The following is a 27,717-nucleotide window of genomic DNA, read 5'->3' on the forward strand; positions in this document are numbered from 1 at the left end:
ATTAGGAAGAGACATGATTTTGCAGTGAAAATCACAGCATGGGCTCCGAAATTCATTGTCAGTGAACACAGTTTGTTCCTGCAACTGCAAATGCAAGTTAAAATTATACAGCGTAAAGAAAAAAAACAACATTTCGAACAAATGCCGTTACCCTCTCTGATCCCGAGCTCATTTAAGATGGACTGAGGCAACATGGAAAACTGTACTGTGGGCTGATGAATCAAAATTCCAAGTTATATAATATAGATGCTGAATCCTCTCTTTGCTAAAGAGGAGCGGGCTCATCGAACCATCTGGCTTCTTTTCCATTCAAAATCATCCTCTTTGATGCTATAGGGGTGCATTAGTGCACATATGTGGCTCTCCAGATCTCTGCTTTTTCTAGAAAGGGTTTGTTTTTTTCAGGAAGATAATTCTAAACTAAACTGTGCACTGAAACACAGTTGCAGCTGCATGTATGAGGTATAGATTGAGCTATAGCACAACAAATACTTGCCTCGGTACACTACTTCCACAATCAGACTGAAAAACAAATGGACTTGAGCTTCAGACAGAACACTAGGATTTAGGTTTTCTGTGACAGCTCAGAGATTGGATATGGATGGGAAAAAAACAAAACATACTTTATTGTTAAGATTAAATTTAGCTTATTAGCATAAAAAAGCTTGATGTGAATACTGGGAACATATACTGTCTTATTTTGTCACATGAGCCCAAGAAAACACTTGTTTGGCCCATTGAGATCCATCAAGTTTTGTAGTATCTGCTCAGGTTTACCACAGTAATACATATTGCTCAAGTGTAAAGTTATGGAGCTGTGAGTACAAAGAGCGAGAGGTAACTGGCACTTATAGATGACACCATGGAAGCTGTGGAAAAGCCAGAATACTTGCTGAAAATATCACTTGGAGTATCCAGAAGCCCAGCAGAATAGAAATGATCCAAATGACTTAACAAAACCCGAAACTGCACTGCCAAAATAATAGAGGTTTCTACAGACAAAATAACTGAAAATACTCACTTTTGTTGTACTAAATTCTTACTTTTGGTCCTGTGTTGTATTATATTCAAACTAAAATCCTTAGATTTTCGGCTTTTTTATCTTAAAAGAAATCTAATTTTAACCATCCAACATCTGAGTGATATTGCACAAGGGCATCCTTACTTGTGTGCTATACTGCAAAAAGCAATAGTTATAAAAAGATACCAGATGCTTAATGGGATAGGATCACTGTACTATAGCTATTTAAAATATTTATTTAATGTCTATTTCAGGGTCAGTTTGGTGAATGTGTACAACATCTGTGGAGATCTACCACAACATCAGAACTAGCTGAAATAGATTAACACTTTGCAATTCAAGCTAGAAAACTTTTGGTCTTGCATTTACATCCACTGGGACAGTACTGCAGAACAAATCCATCTCCCATGGAGATATCACCCCTTGATGACAACGGTCTTCACAAATAGGACATTGCACCAAAAACTGCTTAGATGTAACCTATATATAATACCTCATGAACTATAGACTTACTGTAATGCCCATATCGGGCCTGAAGTGGTAAATGGACTGGTTTTTATATCGTGCTTCTCTACTTTACTCTACCTGAGCACTCGAAACACTTTATATAACTTGTTGAACCTCTTGATTCACCCATTCCTTCAAGTGCTTTCTATCTCACACACACATTCGTAGTCTTAGGACATTTGGAACAGCCAGAGATCAAACCACCAATCTTCCGATTAGGATGACCTGCTCTACCTCCTGACCTGCAACCTCCCCTAAAGGCATATATATGGTCACCACAGGATACCACCAGAGATCCCATGTTTTTGTCCCAAGGGCTGGAGATCCTTCACTGAAGTTTAGCAAGACCTACGTAAAATTAGAATTAGGTGGTTTTAATGTTGTGGCTGATCATAGTGTATTAATTATAAATTTCCCCCAAAATTAGCAGAAAGCATACAGCAAAATTAAAATGGATGAGTAAAAAGAAAAAGCCCCAAAGTGCCACTTAAGCTAGCAATTAGCACGCCACTCCCCAGGCTAACAGTAATGGAGCTAATTCCTGTTACTGCAGCTGAACACTGTGAACACAAACCATTTGTTTAACAGTTCCAGCCAGCTTGAGGCAAAACTCTCCTGTAACATATGAAGCAGCTCATTACAATTTCTCTTGCTGTTGGCTAAGTTTTTGCCCTGGCGCTATTAAAGAAGAGGCTTACCAAGCTCAATTTGCCTGAAAATATCAGCTAATACAGTGATTGACCATATTTACTGAGATTTACCCCCATGCCTGAAGAAAAGAGGGAGGGTGAGAAGGAAACAAAGTCGGGGTGTGAAGGAATTGTTATGAAAATAGAGGTGGTAAGAGAACAAGTGAGAACGAGAGAAAGAGTCACACAGACAGAGAGAGGAGGGGTGGCAGATGGTGACATGTTGATTTATGAGCTGCAGGGCTTTTCATTAACCATACTGAGTTTTACTGAAACAGAGAAAGAAAGATAGAAAGAAAGAAAGAAAGACTGAAGCAGAAAGCAAGAGAGGCAGACGGAACGACGCAAAATTGGAGGACACTGAGAGGGAAGCTGTGGGGTGGGAACATGGGAAGGAAAATGAAGTTTAGTGGAGTAATGCTGCTGATACTGTGATGCAATTTCAACCTGCGCTTCCAGTGGCCACGTACTCAAATATAAACTAGGTACATGTTTGTAGCAGGTGGTGTCTCTGCTGACTGACAGTACTGACTTGAGATAGAACATTACCTTGCCTTCGTCTATTTTCTTTGGCATTCCTGCGACCTGCAGACCTGTCATTAGCAATCTTTAGAAATGTCACTGTCTGCCAAATATTAGCATAACCAACCCAAGCACGAACAATATATTTATATCACATTGTGTGAGCTAGTTTCACTACCAAATACTGCCTTCAATAGTTTCAAATGAATCAAGAGAGATTATTTTCAAATTAAGGGCTGTTCTCCTCTTTGTCTGCATGTTTACAATGTTGGAAACAGTATTTTCAATAAAACATGACAGCTTGTTTAAAAAAATGTGGATGTAGTGCTAGCTTAGAAACTTACTTTGGTAATAACAAGTACCTCTTATTTTTAGTTTTGGTGAAAACCTGTATTTTTAAACCATAATAATGGGGCTTTAGTAAGTAAAATACACAGCACAGCCCTTCAATCTAATACTCTGCTCAACTTTCTTGTGTTGCCAAGTTATAAAGATGTTTTTTGGCAGCCATTATTCCACCCTCTGTATCTACTTCTTTCAATGTGCTCATTCGAAATAAATTGCTTCCAGCAGTTTTGCCTCTTGTTTGTGCTGCTTCTCTGAGTGCACAATTACAGGTTAATGAATATATTGCAAACCAGAATTGTTGGAAACTAAAACGAGACCCTGTTCAGCAAGAAATCTAAAATGGTAACCAAAGGAGCTTGCAAAGAAAAGCGTCTGGACTTCTTTAAGTTGCTTGAAGACGTTTCACCTCTCATCCGAGAAGCTTCTTCAGTTCTAAGGTCAGATGGTAGGGACACAACATAGAAGAGCCACCTCCACAGGACAAGACTCAGCTGTCCATCTGCATCTAAAGGATAAAGGTCACTCTTTCGGGGATGCCAATGTTCACATTTTGGACAGAGAGGACAGATGGTTTGAAAGAGGAGTGAAAGAAGCCATCTATGTCCACTGTGAGCGACCATCTTTGAACAGAGGCGGGGGTTTACGACACCAACTGTCTGCCATCTATAATCCAGTTTTGAGTTCCCTCCCCAGACGCCTTAACGCCCACTCACATCCTGGGCCATCTGACCTCAGGAATTTGCATGATAAGGTGGGGCCAGGTTTCACAGTGAGCTCACCCGAAACCCTGGCTGATTGGGACCCACACACGTTTTCACACCTTGGCTCAGGCGATTAGAGGATCATCAGGGGTCCTTTTTTCCCTCTTTGGGGGGATACTCCCACTAGGTTTAAATCTGGGACTCCCCACCATTTGACCTTAGAACTGAAGAAGCTTCTCGGATGAGAGGTGAAACTTCTTCAGGCAACTTAAAGAAGTCCAGACGCTTTTCTTTGCAAGCTCCTTTGACTACGATGACCTGGATGACCGAGAACCTTCACAGACTAAAATGGTAACATCACTAATGCTTTTGTAATATTTGAATATCGAAAAGGAGGGTGAGTAAGTGATCGACAAAGAAAATACAAACGAGAGACGTTTTTATGTCACCGTAAACCAAAACTCCTGTCTTCACTTGCTTTCAGTCTTATTCATTTTTCCCCTCCTTTAATGCGCATATCAAATAAAGTCACACATAAACACAGGCATTGACTTGGCTTTACCAGTGTGTTTAGTTATTAGTAAAAATATGCATACTGAGGCTTCTAGCTTTTATGGAGAAAAAAATGCTCTATTTCTTTTTAATGGTTTCATCTGTAAAATGAGGGGGGATAATTTTTCAAAATATAAATACACTTTTTGAACACTTATGACAGCTTGAGACAACCTTTACTGTGAATAACCAGCTTTTTATATTTCATTGAGGGCTACAATATTCCCGTTGCCAGTACTGAATTTAAAGTGATTTTCAAATTTACTGTTTGCCAGAGGTTACGAACAAGAATTAAACAGCAAAATTGAAAGTAGGTTCATACAATGTGCTCACTGTGCCACTTTTAATTGTGGCAAACAAAATGTCAGATAAGATAAGCAATTTTTTAAATGTCCTGGACTGTCCTGGATCGCCCCACCGGGGTGCTGGTTTCCCTTTTTTTTTTTTAAAAAAAGTGACTTGCTTTAACCTCCTAAGACCCAAACTCATTCATGGCATGCATTTTTAATTTCTCTTTGCTATTTGGGCTGATTGGGACCTGATGAATGTAAAAAAACAAGAATTACGTGATTTTTTTTTTTTTTTTTTTAGAAAAATGAGATCCACATATGAGGACTTTCGCTTTAAATTTCGATAGAACAGTGGCAGTATAATGTCCTCATAAGCGGATATCAGGCCCGTGTAAAGCAAAATGTAGTATTTTGGTCTAGACAACCGAAAATGTGATGTCCACATATGTGGACGCCAGGTCCTAGGAGGTTAACTTTAGCAGGATCACTGTCATTGGCCCACCTGAGCAGGTCTATGTCAGAGTACTGGACAATAGAGTGTGTCATACCTGGCACGCGTTCCACTTTTGTCCTGGTCATTGAATATTGGACAAACTCCTTATGGCCATGAGGATATTCTAGGGTGTGTAGGAGTTTGCTCAGCCCTTGTGTGTGTGATTATGTGTGGGATCGAACTTGTCCCTCAGGGTGTCCTGTGGGAGGTTGCTTCAGGAGTACAGTATCTGTTTTTATAGGCCATCCAGTCTTTGTACAACCATTATAATAGCGTAATACAGACTCATTTCCAGTGGGAGTTGGACTTCACTGTGGTTGCCCTTTGTCATTGTTTGCGTTCATAACTTTTGTGGACAGAATTTCTAGAGGTAGGCAAGCGCACAAGGTCTCTAGTTTGGTGACCTGAGAACCACCTTTTTGCTTTTTGTGTGTGATGTGACTCTTTTGGCTTCAGTGGCATTCAGCAGTGACATTCACCTTGAACTGGGGCAGTTTACAGCTGTGTGGGAAGTGGTAGGAATGAGAATTAGAAAAGCTGGAAAAGTGTGGAGTGCCACCCATGGTTTCACAAGGAGTTGCTACCTCAAGTGAATGCTGTCCTTGCCTACTTTGGTGAAGAGAGATCTGAACATGAAACTAAGCTGTCAGTTTACTGGTTGATCTACCTTCCTCAACTATGGCCATAAGCTTTTTGGGTCCTACAAGGAGCAGACCCAGGGGAAGACCCAGGGCATGACAGAGAAATTATGCTTCTTGGCTGGCTTGGGAATACGTCTGTGTCCCACAAGAAAAGCTGGAGTAGGTGGCCAGAGAGAAGGAAACAGGACACAAAGCAATGGATGGATTGGATGCTAAACTAAGAAATAAGCCTTTTATACTTTACCTCCCACATTATGCATTGCCTTTTGGTTTTTCATACCAAGCCAGGAGTGCACTGTGCACCTATGTTCACTGACAGCCTCATTATTTCTAACACTCATGTTTTTATTCATGTCCTGAAACCCTAATCCTTTGTTTTGATTGACAGGTATATGATGGAGAGAACAGTTCGTCACGCCTCCTTGGAAATTTTACTCGTGAAGACATGATGGGTCGTGTCATCAATAGTACATCTAATCACCTGTGGCTGGAGTTTAATAGCAATGCTTCTGGAACTAATCAGGGCTTCCACCTTACATATACAAGTAAGTGATCTATTCAATTCAATTCAATTTTATTTATATAGCGCCAAATCACAACAAAAGTCGCCTCAAGGCGCTTCATCTTTATCAAAATGTTTAAACCAGGAATACAGATCATTTAAAATGTGTATTTACTTGTATAGCGCTGGTTTGAAAGGAGCTTTTAACACAACTCTTGCTGTCTATCACAGACACCTTTCAACCTTTCAATTTTAATTTAAATTAAAGGGAAATGTCTTATACATATTTGCACATCCATAAACTGTTCCTTAATACCTTTTAATGTTTCATATTTCAAATTATGGGCAGCATGGTGGCACGTGGTTTGCACTGTTGCCTTAAGAAGGTCTTGAGTTTGACCCCACCATCTCGCTGGGGCCTTTCTGTGTGGAGTTTGCATGTTCTCCCCATGTTTGTGTGGGTTCTCTCTGGACATTCTGGCTTTCTCCTACAGTCCACAGACATACAATTAGAAGGATTAGGTTAATTGATGATTCTAAATTGCCACTGGTGTAAATGTGAGTGTGAATAATTGTTTGTCTGTCTGTGTCAGACTGGCGATCTGATCAGGGTTTATCCCACCTCTCACACTTTGGTAGCAGGGATAGGTTCCAGCCATCCGTGACCTTGTTGAGGAGAAGTGGAAAAGAATGGATGGATGGGTTTTAAAATATTCCTTCTTGATGTTGTACTTGGTGGAGACATCTTTTTGATTATCTGCGGTTAAACAGAAAATGTATATAGCAAATTAGTAGTTGTAGCCTGAGATCACCACATTAGGGATATCTGGTCTCCCTGATCCCATACAGAGGCAAGAGTTACAAAAAATTACACAAATTGCATCACAAATTGTTGATCAAAAGTAGTCCTAAAAATGACAGCAATATATGCACACAGCTACGCAAACAGTAATTTACTATATGAGAAGTAGCTCATCTCAAAGATCGTCATGAAGAGATGTTTATAATTGAAATCTAGAGTGGTGGTAATTGTTATTGATTGCCCTCTTGAATGTATCTTGCACCTGCCCTATGCTTCAGTCAAGTGATTCTTGAGTGCTACTGTATATAGCAGAACAAAATAGGTGTCATGTACTACAAAACTGTAGAGACTAGCCTTTCTCAGTCAGCAAATTGCATTGCTTTGTTTTTCTTTTTCCCTTTTTGACAGCTTGAAAGATCAACAATCACTTTTCCCAAGGATTTTCTGTTGAGGGCCAGAGTGCAACAGTAGCTTACCAAGCATACTGTAAAAAATGAGTGCATGAATATCTGAAACAGGCTGTCTTTCTTTCTGACAAACACATATGCACACACACATCTTAATAGCTGTAAAGTGAGTCTCTTAAGAAGGCAAGAGCAGCTGCTGTGTAAGTCAAAGAGGCTATTAGAGGAGCATTTATCTGCAAGTCATTAAAAGAAGGTGAGAAAGTGACACATCTCGAGTGGAAGAGCGGCTGGACGAAGGGACAAACAAATGAAGCTAGATGTTATATGGACGCCAGATATATGCTCTGTATGTCAGTTAGGCCATTAGACAACCATCAATCAGTGAGTCATTAAACCAGAGAAGGTGACACCTTCTTCAAAGCGCTGCTGCAATAGATGAGCGGATGGATAGATAAGAGAGATTGATATAAGGTTTAAACAAAAGAAAGGGAGGAAGCAATGGCTCCTGATCAACGGAGGCAGCAATTGCTTGTTAAGCAGAGTCAGAGTCTGAGTTAAACAGTTTCAGTAATGCACATTATTAGAGGCTATTTCAATACAGAAAATAAAATAATGTGCACATCTGTTCAGGACATTAAGAAAGCCGGTTGTTAGCATTTTCTATTACAGTTTAGTAATAATGTGGTAATAGCGGCAAAACAAAGAACATAATAATACAGAAATAGCAAGTTATAACCACTTAATTACCACATTATTAGCCAAGTAATTACATTGTAGCAAAAGTGGTTATAACTGACTAATATTACATTTAAATTTAAAAGCTGGGTGATACTCAGACAAAAACTGAGGGTACTAAACTAAAGTCAGGACTAAATATTCCTGACTTGTGTCTATAGCATTATTTATTTGGATGTAACAATGTAACTATTATGTTTAATGTTCTGGCTTATTACCTATGAAGGGAAACAAAAAGTACTAGGTAACCATAGATAACTATAAGTCAGTATACAGCAATTCATATTACAGTTATTACCATTTTTGTTGCTTGCAGGTTATTATATTGTTATCAAAATATTACTGTTACTGATAAAGTGCTACCATTAGGTGAATCTGTTTTCACTGAATTGACAGGTCTAGATGCAAAAGTCAAACTTATAGATTGAGTGGATTCTCATTTTATGCCCTGAATCCGGCAAGAAGTAAAAACTTAGCAGTTTTACATATAATAACATCACCCAACAGTCAAGTGACTCATAGTGATCATCATATTAAAACAATTTAGCAACGCACTGCCAAATATGTCATTAAACTTTCATTGACAAAAGCTGAAATTTACCATGTAGAAATTTAAGTATCGCTGACTTTATTGGATAATTAAATATCTGTGCTGCTAACTGATGAATCTTCTTGAATAAAGAGCTTTTTTACAGCTCACTGTTTATTGTCCCTATAGCAACCCCTACCTGAGTGGGAATGCTATATCTATCATAAGCTGACCTGAGGGGGAAAAAAGCATATGTTGGTTGCATTCTTGTGTCTTTGTTTAACCATCTGCCTTAATGGCAGGAAGTTTTTCTATTCTTGTGCATCTTAGAAAGTTAGAAACTCTGTTTTTTCTGTGTTTATGTGGGATGTAAAATTATCATTTAATGCTTTTTTTCCCCTCCACATTTTCACATAGAAACCACATTTTCACTGCATAAATTTAACTGACAATGCTTTCCATTACCATTACAACTCTCATTATATTTTCAGAAAGTGAGAATCCCAACTTTTCTTTTTTTGAATGTCACAGAAAGAAGCATAATTTTATAATTTTATGTCACAAGTATTAACATTGTGTTCAGACCTTGAAATTCTGTAGGACGTAGTGAGATTCTGGAGAAGAATACAATAACCTTATGTCCTTTTGTCCAGAATAGAATCATCCTGTGTGAAAGGTAGTGTTGCAGCATGGACAGGAAGACCTAATCACTATGCCTGTGTGTTTGTCTCCACCCAGGTTTTGACCTAGTACGCTGTGAGGAACCAGGTGTCCCTAGTTATGGCTATAAGATCCAGGATGACGGTCATTATGCCAACACTTTTGTCCTGTACTCCTGCAACCCTGGATACAGTCTTCATGGGAGCAGTACACTCACCTGTCTCAGTGGTGACAGACGCGTCTGGGACAAGCCGCTTCCTTCCTGTGTCGGTTAGTATGCCAGCATATGTGTAGGTTCCCTTCTGCATCAATATTTCAGAACTACAAAATCTGAATTATTAACCTCTGGACAACTCTCTTTTTCATACAATTCAGTGAGTGATATAGCAGGGATAAGCTACTCATGTCTGTTTCTGAGTTGCAGCATGATGATTCAAAAGACAGTGTGCGAGAACAAGTGACTGAGTCAACAGACACATGAATACTTTCAAAAGAGCGTGTGGGGGACTGATTCAACACTGTGGGAAATGTAGTGGTTCTAATACAATTTATGCATAAAAACTGGCCTTTCTGATCATTGGCCTGTGCACATGAGATTACATGCACTGTGGCATCTGGTTGTCATCAGGTATGATATTTTAGTGCATCGTGCTCTCTGTTTTAAGGATTGCGTGGTTAAGATGCAAAAATAAAGGGTGATTTCTGAAGTGATGAATTTATAATGTAAGCCAGACAACTCCCTAGTACCCTGAAGGTGTGAAGAGCATTTTATGCCAGAGACTTTGACAGAAGCCTCAGCTTTCTCTTTTATTCTCAGCATGCACAGCAAATAGAATATTCTATCAGAAGAGACTGAAGGTGATGTAGGAAACAATATTGATTCATCTGAAATTGTTGCTTCTTGAATAAAATTATGGTAAAATACGACCAAACAGAGATATCATGTCATAGAAGAGCTGCAATAACTCTTTTTTCGATGTACGACTATACAGACTGCTTGCTATATAACCTAATTTTGACCGCATGCTGTTTTTCTAAAATTGTATAATGAAAAAGTTTGTTTGTCTGCATGCTCAAAATTCATTTTAGTCAAATTAGATAGCAATCATTTCAGATATAAAACAAAAAAGTTTTTCGTTGTTAAACAAACTTACTGCACACCCATATGAAACTGATGATTCATGATTAAAACTGTCCTCTTAATAGGAATCACTTCTTCACCCCTTCTGACTCAGTCTGCAACAGAGAATCATAAATAATAAGAAAAGACAGAAATGAAGATAAATGAAACTTTTAAAAAAGGACAGCCCTCCTGCACTTCTCTCCAACTCCAACAACACTACTTGAGTAGTTGAGAATGCTGACCACAGATTTAAAAATAAAAGAATCATCATCCATTTCCAATGTAAATGTCACAAACAGACAGTTACAGCAGTTACAGTATATCAGTTTTGCAATGACTGACCACCACATGACTGCACACAGTGTTTTTTCAGATAGTAAAAAGAGTTTTTAAACTGGATTTGGCCCATTTAAAACATATTTGGGCATTTCTTAACGTTTTCAGGCAGATAAACTATCAGAGGATAGCTGTACCTTTAGTTGACATTTAGCACCTCTTAATTAGGTCTGAGAAAAGTATGCCAAGAGATTCAGGTGCTTTTTAACTTGTTTTCCTCTCTTGCTTTTAAGTGTGTAAAAGCTGTTTCATATTTTAACTACAACAAGTACAGCTGGTCATTCTGATTCCTTATTTTCATTCAGCAACCTCCAGTGAAGCATGGAAGGTTTGTTTACGTGTATTGTTTGTAGCTAGCTTTGAACCCCCTAAAGGAAATTTGCAATTTTTTAAAGTCCATAATTCCTATTTTGTTCATAAATATTGTGTGGCTTTGCATATTTTGGAAATGAAAGCACAGTTCCTGTAGGTATTCCATCTTGTTGAGTAGATGTGGGCACAAAGCACATGTTAATTTGGAATTCCCCACTGCAGTGCTTAACCATGTGTCTTGTAACCTGCCAGTACATCTGAAGTCTGTCATGTGGGTTATACCCAGCTGTGGTTTCTAATGGCAACTAAAAACAATGTGTGTGAATGGATGTGTATGGCGAAGAGTGTGTGTGTGAGACCCTGAATGCCTCTGCAGTCAGTAAAATTTTTGCAGCTGTTCTGTCACTGCCTTATTTCAGGTAAGCCAGCAACTGGGAGAATACTTGCTGGCAGAGCCCTGGGCTAACTACCTCTGTAGCTACCTTTGCGTGCTCATCCTTTGTCTGTGTGTTGGAGTGTTTGTCTTTCTGCCTCTCTGACTGTCTCCTCCACTGTCTGTCTTGCTTACTCCCATATCTATGTGCATAAGCATGGAGATCAGGAGATAGGTTTGCCTCAGGCTGTTTCTATACCAAGAGTGGTTGTCTGCTACTTTGAGAATATTTTTTTCCATTTTTCCCCTCTCCTTGTTCAAACTGACAAGGAGAGGGGAAAATTATTCCGACAATATTTCAGTTTTGGTAAGATCCAGGTTTTCATACAACACATATAGATTCACAATTTTGCATGTACTTATAAAAACACAAGACATGAACACAATAACCAAGCCACCTCTTCACATACAACTTTATAAAAGTAAAAAACATGAAAGATCAAATTTAAATAAATGCCTGCATATTTTTTTACTTTTAAGTTCACACATGTGTATAAACTTTCATTACTACAGCACTCACTCACACATTATCTTTACATGGAACAGTTTCATTACAGCAATACATATTGTTATTGGAAAAAACTGTTTTGATAATTAGATCTTTTTTCAAAAAAAAGATCTTTTGTATTTTCTTGTACAATGTCCATTTATTATGAGTTACGCCTCACCATAGCTTGGCACATTACTTTTTTCTGTGTCCTACATAATTTTACTTTCAACAACAGAAATAGTCTTTTTGTTGCAAATTATGTTATTGAGATACGATTTCTGCTTTTCTATTGGAAAGGTCCCAAAGGGTCAAGCCCAGAGCAGCATGCAGGATTCTGTTGGCCTTGAAGTCCTTCCCTGGCATATATAAATATTGTTTATTTGTGTATGCTGGTAAGGTCAGAAAGCTGAGCTGCAGGCAAAATATTGCAAAGTACTTTATCTGAATAAAGGGATGAACAGAATATTTGCCTAAAGTATAAACATTGTCCCAGTGTGATGACAAGCTCAGAGTTGTGGTGATAGTATGACCTGTAAGGATGTGTGCTTCCTCTGGTTCCCCTTGATACTGTACCAAGTAAATACAGTACATGTTTAGATTTGAGTCTCCTGCAGTCCTCTGTCTACACTGAAGCAACACAGTCTCATCAAAATTTACATGACAATAATTAATGTCAAAGGCAGAGGTAAAGTAAAGCAAAACTATACTCTTTATCTTTCTTTTAAAGTGGAAAAACTTTAACTACCTTGCCTCTGCCTGTACATTCATCAGTATATGTCAAAGCCAGAACAGCAATTAAATTTGCAACGGTGTGAAAATATCTCATCAAAATTCTCCACACCTGTTGGCCTGATCTTTAAAACTTCTTCTCTGAAAATTGGCCAAGGCTTACTTTGCAAGTTGTGTTGTAAGTCCTATCTGCCAGCAAGAGTGATAAAAACATAACAGAATAGTTGCCTTTCTTTTCCTGCTTTCATTCACCAGGGACAGAAACAACTATGTTGTTGTACTGTGTATGCTGGCGGGTGTGTTCACATGTCTGGATGTGCTTGCGTAACTGTAGAAATGTTTTCAAGTATGTTTCTGGCCTTGTGTGTGATTGTCTCTTGGAGTACCCTTTGTGTTTGTCTTCACATGGAAATTCTGATTTGTGTGCCTTCTGCCCAGGGTAATGCAACAACAGTAGGTTGCCATGGTTTTGTAGATTGTAGGGCTGTGTTAATGATGCACGTTTAACTCACACACACAAACAAACACACAGACATGCACAGATGTACATACACACACATAGACATACCTAAACAGCAGTCATCTTCTTGCGCTATGTGCTACCATGATGAGTTTAAATCTCTTACCAGCTTTGCCCCCTGATTTGTCCATATTCACTATTTTTAACCTCTCTGTCCACAAAAAACAATATAAAATTAACACAAAACTCACTCATGCTGTAAACTGCCTCTTTTTTCTTGAACTCCTTAACAGAAAAGAGTCATCGAAGTTATTTGCCAGCCTTGAAACGCTATACCAAAAGCTTGGATAATTCAAGGTTGATTTAACGATTCAAGCAGTTCTTAACTGAATCTCATTTAACTTAACCTTCACACCTCAGTGCAATTTACAGCGAAGAACAGAAGCTACATCTTATAGAGATAAATTGAAACATTAATACAAAGACAACCATAAAACGTTTAATGTAGGATCTGGTTCTATAGAGAGAAATCGTCTTCAGTGGTCCAAAATGTCGGGCCAGATCTAAAACTGGTGGAAACCCTACTTCTCCAAACCAACTGGATATGCCCGAGGTTAAGAAGACCCAGTCAAATACAGTCCCGATCAAACGTTTAAGACCACTTAAAAAATGGCAAAAAATCATATTTTGCGTGGTTATATCTTAACAAGGTCCCAAGTAGAGCTTCAACATACAACAAAAAGAAATGGGAGTGAGACAAAACATTTTTGAGCATGCAATTTATTGAGAACAACGCGTAAACTGAAACAGGCTGTTTTACAGCTGATCAAAAGTTTGGGATCACATGCCACTAATAGGCCAAATCTGTGCAAAAATGTGGATTCAAAAAATTATATTTTTTATATAAGTTATCATAAAATGCAGTACTTGCTCCAATGTTCCTTTATGCTTTCTTTTATTATGCATAGTAATGTCTGCTATGGTGTTTTAAAATATCTTGGTTAATATGCATTAGTGAATGGATGGATGTGTTTCAGCTGCTGACACTTTAAGCTGCATAAATTAAGGCATCAAATATTCACTTTTTTCCACTCTCATCTTCTTGCTTCTTGTCCTTGTAGCTGAGTGTGGAGGTCACATAACTGGTGCGGTGTCTGGACGGATTCTGTCTCCAGGATATCCTGCTCCATACGACAACAACCTCCACTGTACCTGGACTATAGAGGCTGATACAGGAAAAACTATCAGGTAATTTAAGTGCACGTGAGTAATGTCGCAATGACTTGCAGTTATCTGGGGTATTTCCTGTTCTACATTAATGGTAATGCTTCACAAAAGGATTGAAGAATAGAAACTGTCTTTTTTATAAATAAATAAATAAGTCAAAACAAAAAAACTTTCTTTTCCATCCTGGGTAGGTTTCGGTAGCTAGCTACCATTTTATACACACTAATGATTACTAGTATTTATGGTTAATATAGAGCAGCAGCAGTATTATAAGGAGAAACTTCCATATAACATCAACCTTCATTCACCGAAGTCTAAAATGACCAATAATACAATCAGTCATTATGCCACTATGAAATTTGAGTTGTGCCTCTTTGTTGATGTGAAAGTAAACAATCTTGTATTTTTGTGTTTCCTCAGCCTGCACTTTATTGTCTTTGACACTGAGGTTGGTCACGATATTCTGAGAGTTTGGGATGGCCCATCGGGACCATCAGATGGTGGGATCCTGTTGAAAGAATGGTCAGGGCCAGCGTTACCTGAAGACATCCACTCGACTTTCAACATACTTACGCTGCAGTTTGATTCTGATTATTTCATCAGCAAGCAAGGATTCTCAATACAGTTCTCCAGTAAGTAGCTTTCTCTTTATACTGATATCATTAAACATGAGGTAGAAGAAGAACATTTGAGTTACGAAAAACTGCTCAGAAATGTAACATGATTCTACTAAATCTGTAATTCGGGTGGTCTGCCCTACTTTACCCCTCAGATCCCTTTATGAAGGAAAGCCAATTACAAAATTACCTATTAATTTCGTTAAAACTCACCACTCATCCATATAGTTTTGTGGTAATCATATAAACCCTATTTTGGCTATAAGAAAATTAAGCTGGCATTAATGTGGAATTTAACAGGATTTCTGAAAAAGCTTTAGTCATAGAATCAAATGAGACATTTAATATCTCACCTTGGGAGCCATGTTCAGTAAGTACTGAAGTAGCCCACCAGAGACGGTGTCTCATTTCATTTTTAGAGCATGAAAGATTTATTTGGGAAACTGTAGTCTTGTGTTTTCTGTTAATTATTTTGTAGATAATGTTAATGAATTCATCTTTTTGTTTTTGTTTTGTTTGTGTTTGGGGGTTTTTTCCCCTTTTTTTTTAAGATGAGCTCACTGAACCTAAGCTGTTGCTGCCGTTTGTCCCAAGGCAACCTGCATGGTTGTTGTGCCATTTTGATGCAGAGATGCCCTTTGGTATTTGAGTCAGTGAACCCCAAAATGTCTGTGCATCCTCCTTTTAGATTTAAAACTTTTTGATCCACTATGGCACCAAAACCGATCAGAGGCACACCGAGAAAGAAGGATTTAGAAAGTACCATAACAACTAGGCGAGAATGTCAACTGATTGATCACGAGACCATTCGTACACACCTGTTCTTTATACAGGTGTGTGTGCGCACACAAAAGTCCAACACGCATAACTGTCAGGTTTTCTACAAATATTTAAAGTAATACAAATTTATGTCTACATATTTCTCGCTTTTTCTTTCTCGCCATCCTTACACATTGTCCCGTTCTTTCCATGTGGAAAACAATAAATATTTGCCCTTGGTAACATCATAATTATAGCCCTATTATTCCATTACTATGGTAATGACCTTATATTTTTACCTCCGCATTGATTTAGGAGGTGGTATTCTCCACCGTTCGCATTTATTTAAGGCCAAGTTTTTTTTCCTCCTTACTTCTTGACTTAACACCTTAGATTTATCTTTTAAGCCCCTAAGGGGTCCAGTCCCAAAGGGTGGATAGATATCCCTTCTCTAAACAGTGCTAGAATTTCAGAAAACAGAAAGGGACAATATTTAATATCCAATTTATGCTGTATTTTTTAACATAGATCATTTTTTTCTTAATCTTTAGACAATTATTAATCTGAGGCAACCAAGCTATTTTACCAAATGAAATGTCAGAGTCAGGGTCCTTTATATTTGGATCTGTTTCTGTTGATCATACCTATGAAATGTTATATATAACATTTTTAATGTAAAATTGTACAAATAAAATTACATTGTTCAATCTCGTCTGTTCTGTTACTCTTAAAAAGCATTTTCAGTTTCAGCTAAAATAAAATAAGAAAAAAAAAAGTAAATTTTTAAAGCCTATAAAGTGAATTGTGTGCTCAAGTATGCTTGTGCCATTTTAACACCAAACTAAGATGAACTCTGAAAATTAAAGTCGTTATAGATAGGTTTTTGTTTTTTAAGTCTTAAATCGTATTTATCTGTTCTATCTTAAAAGTAAATAAGTAGAAATGTTATTTGTAGATGTGTAATACTTAAAGTATTTGGAGCACCTTAGGGCTGATCGTGCTGTAACGGGCAATGTAAGTTCATCTAAATCTAGTTATCCCCACTTAGCACACTGCTTAGCTCGAAGGCAGAGCCAAAAATTACCTAACTAACTTGTTGGGGTCAGTGTGACCACATGTGTCTCCCGATATCACTACTTCTGATAAGTAGAGTAATTATATTAGTCACTGTAAGCATGATAACATAATAATAAGCTCCATTTGGACTCACTCTGCTATGCGTGTGTTTATTGTTTTTGCTTCTGCTGCTGACAGTACGACACTGGCAGTAATGTTACGTTTGAGTGCATCTGTCTCAGTTCCTTTTGTTCTCTGTGCTCCTAGTACGTCAATATTTGTCTGCCTTTGTTCTCTGCACTCTCCAGCCACAACAGCCACGACCTGCAACGACCCCGGCATCCCTGTCAATGGTTCTCGATACGGGGACAGTAAGGAACCTGGTGACAGTATGACATTCCAGTGTGACCCAGGGTATCAGCTTCAGGGCAAAGATACTATCACATGTGTGCGAATGGATAACAGATTCTACTGGCACCCTGACCCTCCAACATGTGTAGGTAGGTGTACAGCTCTTTGTGGATCTCTTACTGCCAAGCTGGACCTTCAGTTAATTCACCTGATACATTACACTTTGTTTGGGGGCTTATATATATATCATATAGCACACTAAAAAAATAGAATATGATGAATTAGATTAGATTAGATTAGAGATTATATCTCTCGGCTGGCCTGGGAACGCCTTGGTGTTCCCCCGGATAAGCTGGAGGAGGTGGCTGGGGAGAGGGAGGTCTGGGCTTCTCTACTTAGGCTGCTGCCCCCGCGACCCGGCCCCGGATAAAGCGGAAGAAGATGGATGGATGGATGGATATTATAAAGGCACTAGTAGCATTTTTGTAGTGGCTCGTTGTTTTGTTTTGTACATTTGAAAACTACACAATGGTAGACTTCACCTAAGGTTATATTTGGGTTGGACACTGAACACCCTTGGTATGTTTATCCCGAGGTTTGATCTGTAGCACTGTCGAATGATGAAAATAATGTTGATTGAGTTCCCATGTTAAACAGTTGAAAGTCCGGCGCACTTGCTCGTTTGCACTGTCATGCTTTTATGTCTTTGTATTCCTCTTTACGGTCTTCTTAAGCATTTGACTTCTTCACTAAAGGACAAACATGGCCTAAAGCCCTGAAACCTGCCTTATGTTTTTAATTAATTAAATTCATTGAGTTTTTCAATAATACAATCACTAATACCGCAGCTTTTCTCACCAGACAGCCTACGTATTTATAATGCTGCATGCCAATATTTTTTGAATTAACAGTGCTCAGGTGCCAAACTACATGGCCTTAATGTGTCACATTCATTTTGTTGATAAACTGCGTCATCCAGTTCAGTTTTGTCTCACATGTGACATTGTGTGTCACGTTAGAGTAGATGGATGTGGAAATCAAAAGAGATTACCATTCAAGGTCCTGAGCTACATTATTTTCAATTATTCAAGGATCAGAATGGACAGATTTCACAAGTCACTGAAAGCTCCTGAAGTAGCAGGTTGCTCGTGTCGTCAGCCACCCAGCTTGCACCAAGACACCACAGACAGCTGGCTACTGTTAGATGCTATGGTCTCCTTTTCTGTTGCCTTTTGCTTTTCTTATCAGCCACCAGTGTATAGAAGTCCTCCAGCAGAGTTACACAGACCAGAGATTGCCTTGTAACCATGCGTGTGAAACACATTATTCTTTGTCCCTGATATTGCCTTTGACTCTTTGCTAGTGACCTCACGTTTTGCATGAATGTAGATAAAATGTTGGGCTCATATCTCGCTCCATTTTTGCTTTGCTTAGAGGGTGCTTCCCTGTCCTGCACTTTCACTTCAGGTAGCGAGTCCTCTGTGTTCAAAAGCTCCCAAGATGAAACATACTATACACCACTATGCACAATGGACTTAGTGTGTTAGTGTGCTTCTGCTTGTGAGTGATTTGCAAGTGTTAATGCCTTTGTTTACTTTTATTTCACTGTTGATAATCCATTCACACCCACCTGCCAGCCCCAAGACACATCTCTGTTTTGCTAACTCTTCCTTCACATCACCAAATTGCTGCTTGAATGCATCTTTCTGTCTCTCTTGCCAATATCTTTTTCCTGCTCTCTGGCTTCTTGTGGGATAAAAGATCGCTAGGGGTAATTTTCTCTCTTAACTACCCCCAGCCCTACACTCTGCAACTAAATCTTGCAGTCTCTCTCTCTCTCTCTTTCTTTCTCTTCTGCTGTCTGCAACCACCTTTGGAGGTTATATTGTCCACTAGGGGATTTTCCCACTGTCCTCACCAATCTCTGCTATACTTGCCATTACCAACTAACTCATTTTGTCTCTGCCTTTCTGTGGGTTTTATATGACAGGTCAATCAGGGGTTATTCTGAGTCCAAATAACCCCAAGCCCAATGCTATGTAATAATGTTTCTCCCTTTCTTTTCTCCCTCACTGTTCTCTCTCATCTTCAGCAACATGTGGAGGTAACGTCAGTGGTCCTTCTGGGGTAATTCTGTCTCCCAACTACCCCCAGCCCTACCCGCCTGGGAAAGAGTGCGACTGGAGAATCCGAGTCAACCCAGACTTTGTCATTGCCCTCATCTTCAAAAGGTAGATTACCTATTAATTGTATCTATTAATGAAAGACTAACCTTTTACCTTCCCTTTTCCCAAGCATGTATGTTTATGAACCTTAAGCTAACAATTGCAGCTGACTCAGTAGATGAAAATTTATGTTTTTTCCACTTTAAGGCAGATTAAGCATGTACACATTATTTTATGTGTTTTCCCTTATGATAAAAGGGTCTATTTTCTTAAAGGGAAATGTTTAAGAGGTGTTGACATAGAAATCAAAAGAAACTTTGACAGTTTCTGATAACGTAGTGTTAATTAAGGTTTTATAAGTGTCACAATAATATGTAATGTGTTCTGCATGAAACAAAAGCCATGTTGAATTGTGTCTAATTATGGTGCCTGAAAATGCTGATATTTCTCACAGTCACTAAGACATGTCTTATTGGCACATTCTGGTAAGTATTTAAGCTTTTTTTGCTAGAAAAATTATTAACAGATTATATTAGGACGTTACAACAGGAACGATTGCAACTGTAATAGACACATCAGGACAGGCCGATGATTTCACTGATGATATAAATGTTTAAAGTGTTTGTCCGTGTGTGAGAAAACATTAAACATTTTAATTTTAAAGATTTTAATGAATGTTTATAGAAGTTTATGTTTTAGTGTCGACTCCCTGTAACTGTGGCCATCGCAGAGTCAAAAAAAGTCATTCTGCAGTAAAATTCATTGTTTTTGTAGTAAGATTATCTCTTTAGAAATCATAACCTTTTAACAACCTAAGGCCCAGATTTACCAAATGGACCAAATTAACAGATAAAAAAAAATGGTAAAAATCCACTAATGGGAGTGGAAATTCGGAACTAATATATATACACTGCTCAAATTTAGGGATCACTTTTTAATCAGAGTATAGCAAAAAGTCAGTTAAACCTCAGGATATTGGACAGCCCCCAAAACAGGAATTATTTTATTTTTCTCTCCTCATCTTTTATGAGAGTTTTTCCACAAGGTTTGCATCTGGCTAGGGCCAGTGTCACTACTGATAGCATGAGGCGATAACTGGACCCTACAGAAGTTGCACAGGTAGTTCAACTCCTCCAGGATAACACATCAGTACATGCCATTGCTGGAAGATTTGCTGTCTCCAAGCACAGTCTCAAGAGCATGGAAGAAATTCCAGAAGACAGGCAGTTACACTATGAGAGCTGAACGGGGTTGTAAAAGGTCCTAAACCCATCGGTAGGACCGGTATCTGTTCCTTTGTGCAACTACAAACAGTATAAGCACTATCAGAGAATTACAAAATAACCTCCAGCAGGCTACCGGTGAGAATTCCTATGACCAAACAATCCGAAAAGACATCATGAGGATGGCTGAGGGCCCCACATTTTCTACTGGACCTCATGTTTTCCAGAAACTCAGTGATGCCCTGGTCCAGATCTGGCAGGAGAGCCCATGGATACTATGTGTTGACCCATTAGGAGCATGACCCGGTGTTAGGCATGCATACAAGCGCAAGTGCGGCCCAAACATACCCATACAAACTACTGAGTACCATTTTGAGTTACTGCAATGAAATCTCTGCAAAATGGACTAGCTTGCCGCGTCATTTTTTCACTCAGATTTTGGGGTGTCTTTGAATTAAGCACTTTGATGGTCGATCATTTCCATTTCCACAAAATGATGCCGCATCTATTCATTTCTAACATATTACCTAGTCCATAACAGTTTAGATATCTAGCATTTTTTTCCATTGTCATCTAATGCGTTTTCAAAACAGTGTACAAAGATGTGTACAGATCGTTTTTGACTAATCTGCATTCTACCAAGAGCATCCCCAATGAAGGGATGAATAATATGTTAACTAAAATAGTTAAAGTTTAGGACTGTGCACATGTTTCCTTCTGGAAGCAGAATGGCATCAAATTAAAAAGAGGCAGCTGGTGGAGAATCAGTATGTTTTTGATATAGTCTTCTGTTACATATTATTTTTAACTCTGCTGATAACTTTGTCTAATCTATTACAAGCTAATCCAGCGGTCCCCAACCTTTTTTGCGCCACGGACCGGTTTATGCCCGACAATATTTTCATGGACCGGCCTTTAAGGTGTCGCGGATAAATACAACAAAATAAAACTAGTACCGGTACCGAAAAAAAGAAAATTTATTCATAACACATGTGAAAAGACCCAGGAAAACCGAGTAAACGATAAAAACGATAACAAAATAACACTGAAAACCGATAAAACCCTGAAAACTATACATTTCACACCTGAGCCTCAACTCTCGCGGCCCGGTACCAAACGACTCACGGACCGGTACCGGTCCGAGGCCCAGGGGTTGGGGACCGCTGAGCTAATCCACAAAATTAAGCTAAAACTGAAATCTGTAACTTTTGACATGTATGATTTTCAGAAGAATACAGTTATTTACTGCCAAATCCTGACCCATACATATATCAGTGAAGCAATTGTTAATGTTCCATTTGCATAAATGTGCACATAGCCCGTCACTGGATATTGTAAGATTCAGTCATTAGATATGTCTGAATCTAAATCCCAGTAATTGCTTCATTTTGACAGATGTTTGAATGTGGTGTTTAAGAGACCTGATAACAACAAGGTAGAAGTCCAAAAAAGCTGCTCTGCTTGTTTCTCTGCTGAAAAGAAAAAATTACAGATACTTTTTTATCTTTGAAGAATCTTTGTGGAGAAATGGGACTAAAAGGCTGAAACACTGCCCATCATTCACTATAAAAGCTAATTTGGCTTCCAATACGTACTTGTAGGCCTTTTGAATTGGGATTCTCCTCTTCCCTCACTCCAGTGTGTCACGCTGAGTTCAGTTCAGTTTAGCTAACAAAGCCAAAAAACAAGAACTGTTAAAATTTCAGGGCGAAGACTGTGCAAAGAGACAGATGTCAAGACAGATGCAACATTTTGGCACCACGTTCATAGCTTTTTGCATCCAACGCTTCCAATTACATGCTCATTCTGACATTTTCCCCCGGCATTCCGAATAAATTGAGGCTTTCAGCGCCAACTATCGATCATAATAACACATGCTTTTATTGCGTGTGAAATACAGTGCAATTTGCAATAAATTGCACGTGTCGAACCTTAGCCATTTCTATAATTCCTACCTGCGTGCATGCTTTTCAGTCACAAATTTCACATAGCTGTGATTGTTAATAAATCTGACCCTAAATCTTTTTAGTCTTTTATGTTTCATCACGGTGACCATTTTGATAATGTCCTACACATAGGAACAAGGTATTCTAAATTAACAGTATCTAATGATCTAATCAGTGCAACATTGAATACATCACTATACAAATATATATCTATATTGAAAAGTACTGTGACTGCATGCAAAAAGAAATTAGAATGATCTTTTTCAGACAAACACACTAAACGTGATGCAGTGAGATTACACATACTATTCTTGCCTTGAAATTCCTGTGTGAATAAAAGGAATTTCCAACCATTTAATGTTTTGTTTTTTGGTAATAGGGCAGTGTTTATTTACATTTCGAGTTCTGCTTGTGCCTCAGTGGTAAATATTTTACAAGTCACAGTGGTTAGCGGCTTATGACTAAAGCAAAAGTGAAGACTTGAGCTTCAAATGTAGCAAAAGAGATAAAAGCAAAGCGGACTTTCTCCAGATTGCCAAAGGAGAAAAAATGACCCAATTTTTGCTTCATGTTTTTAAGCTTGAGAGATAATTCCCTTCTGTTGTAACAGTGAGGCAGTTTTATTTTACTTCTAATTAAGTTGTATTGATATTGGTTGTTTTCTGAATGTTGTGTATCATATTTTTCATGATTTGTTTAAATTTAACTGTTATTTCTAAGCTTAGCTTGAATAGACTACAAAATGACCCAGTTAGTAATGACTTCCTGATCAGCCTTTGAATTTAATCACAATGTGTTTCTCCAGTCAAGACAAACCTAGTTTTGAGATGTCATTATCTGAGCGTCCACATCCAAGTGACCTTTCTTTTGTAGCTGTTTTAAAAGGTAATTTAAAATGTGTAATTCATTTCATAACAGTCTACTCTCTCAATTTTATGTCATTGTCCCTGATTTTTCATCCAGATCTTAATATACTCTAGTTTTACTGTTGTGGTTTGTAGGGTAATAATGTTGTGCCATTTCTTTTCAGTGAGATCTTTTATTTTAGTTTTATCACACTTAGTTTCTTTAGCATTTACACCCACTTGTATTACTAATGCAAAAGGTATTAGTAAAGACCATTTAAAGCTCCGTCAGTGCAAATGGGGTTTGGGTGTAGTTAATCTCATTTTATACCAGACACAAAACAGGCCTTAAACTGAAACATTCATTGCACTCATTTTAACTTTGGTAATTTTTGCATTACTAAATTATTAATGTGTATTTTCAATAACTAATTTTGCAGTGGGAAACTTGACCCCCATTTTAGCCTTCAAAAAAGTAGGGGAAATACAGTGGCTTGCAAAAGTATTCAGCCCCCTTGAACTTTTCCACATTTTGTCACATTACAGCCACAAACATGAATCAATTTTACTGGAATTCCACGTGAAAGACCAATACAAAGTGGTGTACACGTGAGAAGTGGAACGAAAATCATACATGATTCCAAACATTTTTTACAAATAAATAACTGAAAAGTGGGGTGTGCGTAATTATTCAGCCCCCTGAGTCAATACTTTGTAGAACCACCTTTTGCTGCAATTACAGCTGCCAGTCTTTTAGGGTATGTCTCTACCAGCTTTGCACATCTAGAGACTGAAATTCTTGCCCATTCTTCTTTGCAAAACAGCTCCAGCTCAGTCAGATTAGATGGACAGCGTTTGTGAACAGCAGTTTTCAGATCTCGATTGGATTTAGATCTGGACTTTGACTGGGCCATTCTAACACATGGATATGTTTTGTTTTAAACCATTCCATTGTTGCCCTGGCTTTATGTTTAGGGTCGTTGTCCTGCTGGAAGGCGAACCTCCGCCCCAGTCTCAAGTCTCTTGCAGACTCCAAGAGGTTTTCTTCCAAGATTATCCTGTATTTGGCTCCATCCATCTTCCCATCAACTCTGACCAGCTTCCCTGTCCCTGCTAAAGAGAAGCACCCCCAGAGCCTGATGCTGCCACCACCATATTTGACAGTGGGGATGGTGTGTTCAGAGTGATGTGCCGTGTTAGTTTTCCGCCACACATAGCGTTTTGCATTTTGGCCAAAAAGTTCCATGTTGGTCTCATCTGACCAGAGCACCTTCTTCCACATGTTTGCTGTGTCCCCCACATGGCTTGTGACAAACTGCAAACGGGACTTCTTATGGTTTTCGGTTAACAATGGCTTTCTTCTTGCCAATCTTCCATAAAGGCCAACTTTGTGCAGTGCACGACTAATAGTTGTCCTATGGACAGATTCCCCCACCTGAGCTGTAGATCTCTGCAGCTCGTCCAGAGTCACCATGGGCTTCTAGGCTGCATTTCTGATCAGCGCTCTCCTTGTTCGGCCTGTGAGTTTAGGTGCACGGCCTTGTCTTGGTAGGTTCACAGTTGTGCCATACTCCTTCCATTTCTGAATGATCGCTTGAACAGTGCTCCGTGGGATGTTCAAGGCTTGGGAAATCTTTTTGTAGCCTAAGCCTGCTTTAAATTTCTCAATAACTTTATCCCTGACCTGTCTAGTGTGTTCTTTGGACTTCATGGTGTCGTTGCTCCCAATATTCTCTTAGACAACCTCTGAGGCCGTCACAGAGCAGCTGTATTTGTACTGACATTAGATTATACACAGGTGCACTCTATTTAGTCATTAGCACTCATCAGCCAATGTCTATGGTCTGCACTCAGACCAAAGGGGGCTGAATAATTACGCACACCCCACTTTGCAGTTATTTATTTGTAAAAAAAAATTTGGAATCATCTATGATTTTCGTTCCACTTCTCAAGTGTACTTTTGCAAGCCACTGTATGTCAAATAGTTTATCCGTGATTTTCTTTTCTTTTTGCTCTCCAAGTTAAATTTTTAAGTCTCACAAAACAAAAGTTTATATGTTTTGTGAGACTTAAAAATCTAAAGATCTTTCTATAGCTCACTATAGTGCTGAAAAATCAAACAGAAAAGTACTTTTCTGCTACTTTTGCAATATCGCTGCACTTAATGTCTAACAGTCAGTCTCTCTCCATCTCTTTCTCTTCATGTTTCCTTGCTATGACTGGACACACAAACTCTTACACAGACGCACACTTCCAACCAACTGATTCAAAGTCTATGCATCTGTGAGAGAACGAGCTACTATACACATACGCGTAGACTTGTAGTCAAGACCGCCTAAACCAAGACCAAGACAATACCAAGACCAGAGGGTATCGAGACCAAGACAAGACCAACACCAAGACAGACCGAGTCAAGAACAAGACAAAGTCGAGACGAGACCAAGACTGAGACTGAGACTGAGACAAAAAAGTCTTTAAACTGCAGCCAGATGCTGCATCGTTTACGGGTCACAGGCATATTTACGTGTTTTTGCGATGCACTCTCACAGGCCTCCTCACCGCTGTCTACTGTCTCACTCGCTTACTGAGAGGACAGACGCACGCTCCACTTGACTGTTGCGTCTCTCACCCTCTCTGTTTTCCACATAATGATATTATCCTACATCCTTGCATGTGATTGATCAAGACCAAAGTCCGTCGAGACCAAGACAAGACCAAAACCACCTAAAAGTGATCTCGAGACCGGTCTCGACACCGGTCTCGACACATCCAACTCTACATACACGTGCTTCGACTATGAATGTTACAGTACATGTTGTCCTCTTTCAAAGTGCGACAACAGGATGACTAACCTAATGATAAGACTGCTGTTGCAACAGTTTCCTATTTTTCTAAATGTCTTAAGTTATTTACGTTTTTGGTCAAATATTTCTGTCTTCGTTTTAACAGAGTGACAAATATCCAGAAAACATCAAACATCTCAAAAAGAAAGCAAGAAGATGAGTTGACGATTACAATGGAGATAGCTCAAACTGACAGCAATTAAATGGCACACATACCTAACTGAACGTACAGTTCTGTGTTAATTGTTTGGACACTTTGAAAACTACCAACAAACTTACCAATAAGTATTTTTTAGGTCTAAGATTTTTTTTTAATTTTTTTTTTATACCCAGTTTTAACATGGAGCCAAGTTACGACTTCCTGCACATCTATGAGGGTGAAGACTCTAATGGGCCTCTACTAGCAAGTCTCCAAGGCAACCAGGCCCCAGAGCGGATAGAGAGCAGTGATAACAGTCTCTTCCTTGCATTCAGATCGGATGCCTCGCTGGGCATGTCTGGATTCGCTATCGAATATAGAGGTAATTAAACCAAAAAACTTTTGGCTTGACATGTCCAGGTATACTTTACATTTGGCTACATTAAATAGATTTAAACAGCTTATGATTAATTCTTTAGTGATTACAACTGTTTGAAACTATCCCATTACTTAATACAGGTGTATTAAGTAGTTTCATTAATTATCAGCAATAGAAGAAATGTTGTGGTGAAGGTAGAAGTACTGATTTGAGTAAAAGTGATACATATTAGTGGTATACAGGATAGTGTTAGTAACAGTAGTGTGCAAGCAGCAGGAGCATAGTTTTGAGTGTAATAGTAGAAATGGTAAATACAACTCGTATCAATAACATTCACTTTCAAAATAGCATCTCAGTATAGGCCTAATGAGGTTGAAAAGAACAAGGCAAATCAATGTTGTGTTAGGTTTCTAGCAAATAAAATGTATTTTATGACTGTTTCTGCACATTGAAATGCAAAACGGTGAATGTAAAAACAATAATGTGCTTGCATCGGGTGTAATGATTAAAAAGTCGATGCAGGATTGTTTAGTGTGCAGACTGGATCAAATTTAATCTGCCTATTCTTATTAATCCCCTCATACAGGAGAAGTTTTTGTGGTTTGTTTTATTTTTTGTTTTTGTTTATCAGCCGAACACGGTGCTCCTTGCCAGCCGATGAGTTGTTTACTTCTAGTGATTGTGACTTATCCTGGTTTGGCTTGACTAGGGGTGATTTAACGCTTATAGTCAATACAGCACTTAGTTGTTCAGCTGAGTAGAGACTAGATCTGCTCTGGCAAATTTTATAAAACCCCTTTTCTTCTTGATTCCTTTATCCTATTTATGTCTAGTTTTTAAAAAGACCATCACCTATTCTGTTGTTGGTCTCATCACACTACCTTA

The 27,717-nt window shown here is 38.6% G+C and overlaps 1 protein-coding gene across 2 annotated transcripts in view; it reads left to right on the top strand.

The window, feature by feature from the left end:
* Nucleotides 1-27,717, top strand: part of LOC146393616 (CUB and sushi domain-containing protein 1-like) — a 437,819-nt gene that overhangs the window by 326,085 nt on the left and 84,017 nt on the right. For both annotated transcript variants that reach the window (XM_084931950.1, XM_084931959.1), the window contains exons 25-31: nucleotides 6,153-6,309; nucleotides 9,478-9,669; nucleotides 14,404-14,530; nucleotides 14,930-15,141; nucleotides 17,250-17,441; nucleotides 19,385-19,523; nucleotides 26,648-26,835. In XM_084931950.1, the coding sequence (XP_084788076.1) occupies nucleotides 6,153-6,309; nucleotides 9,478-9,669; nucleotides 14,404-14,530; nucleotides 14,930-15,141; nucleotides 17,250-17,441; nucleotides 19,385-19,523; nucleotides 26,648-26,835 (1,207 nt within the window). The remainder of the gene's footprint in view (nucleotides 1-6,152; nucleotides 6,310-9,477; nucleotides 9,670-14,403; nucleotides 14,531-14,929; nucleotides 15,142-17,249; nucleotides 17,442-19,384; nucleotides 19,524-26,647; nucleotides 26,836-27,717) is intronic.

The sequence above is a fragment of the Perissodus microlepis genome, chromosome 1 (assembly GCF_051167445.1).
Source record: "Perissodus microlepis isolate ML-2025 ecotype Zambia chromosome 1, ASM5116744v1, whole genome shotgun sequence".
NCBI classification, from domain to species: Eukaryota; Metazoa; Chordata; class Actinopteri; order Cichliformes; family Cichlidae; genus Perissodus; species Perissodus microlepis.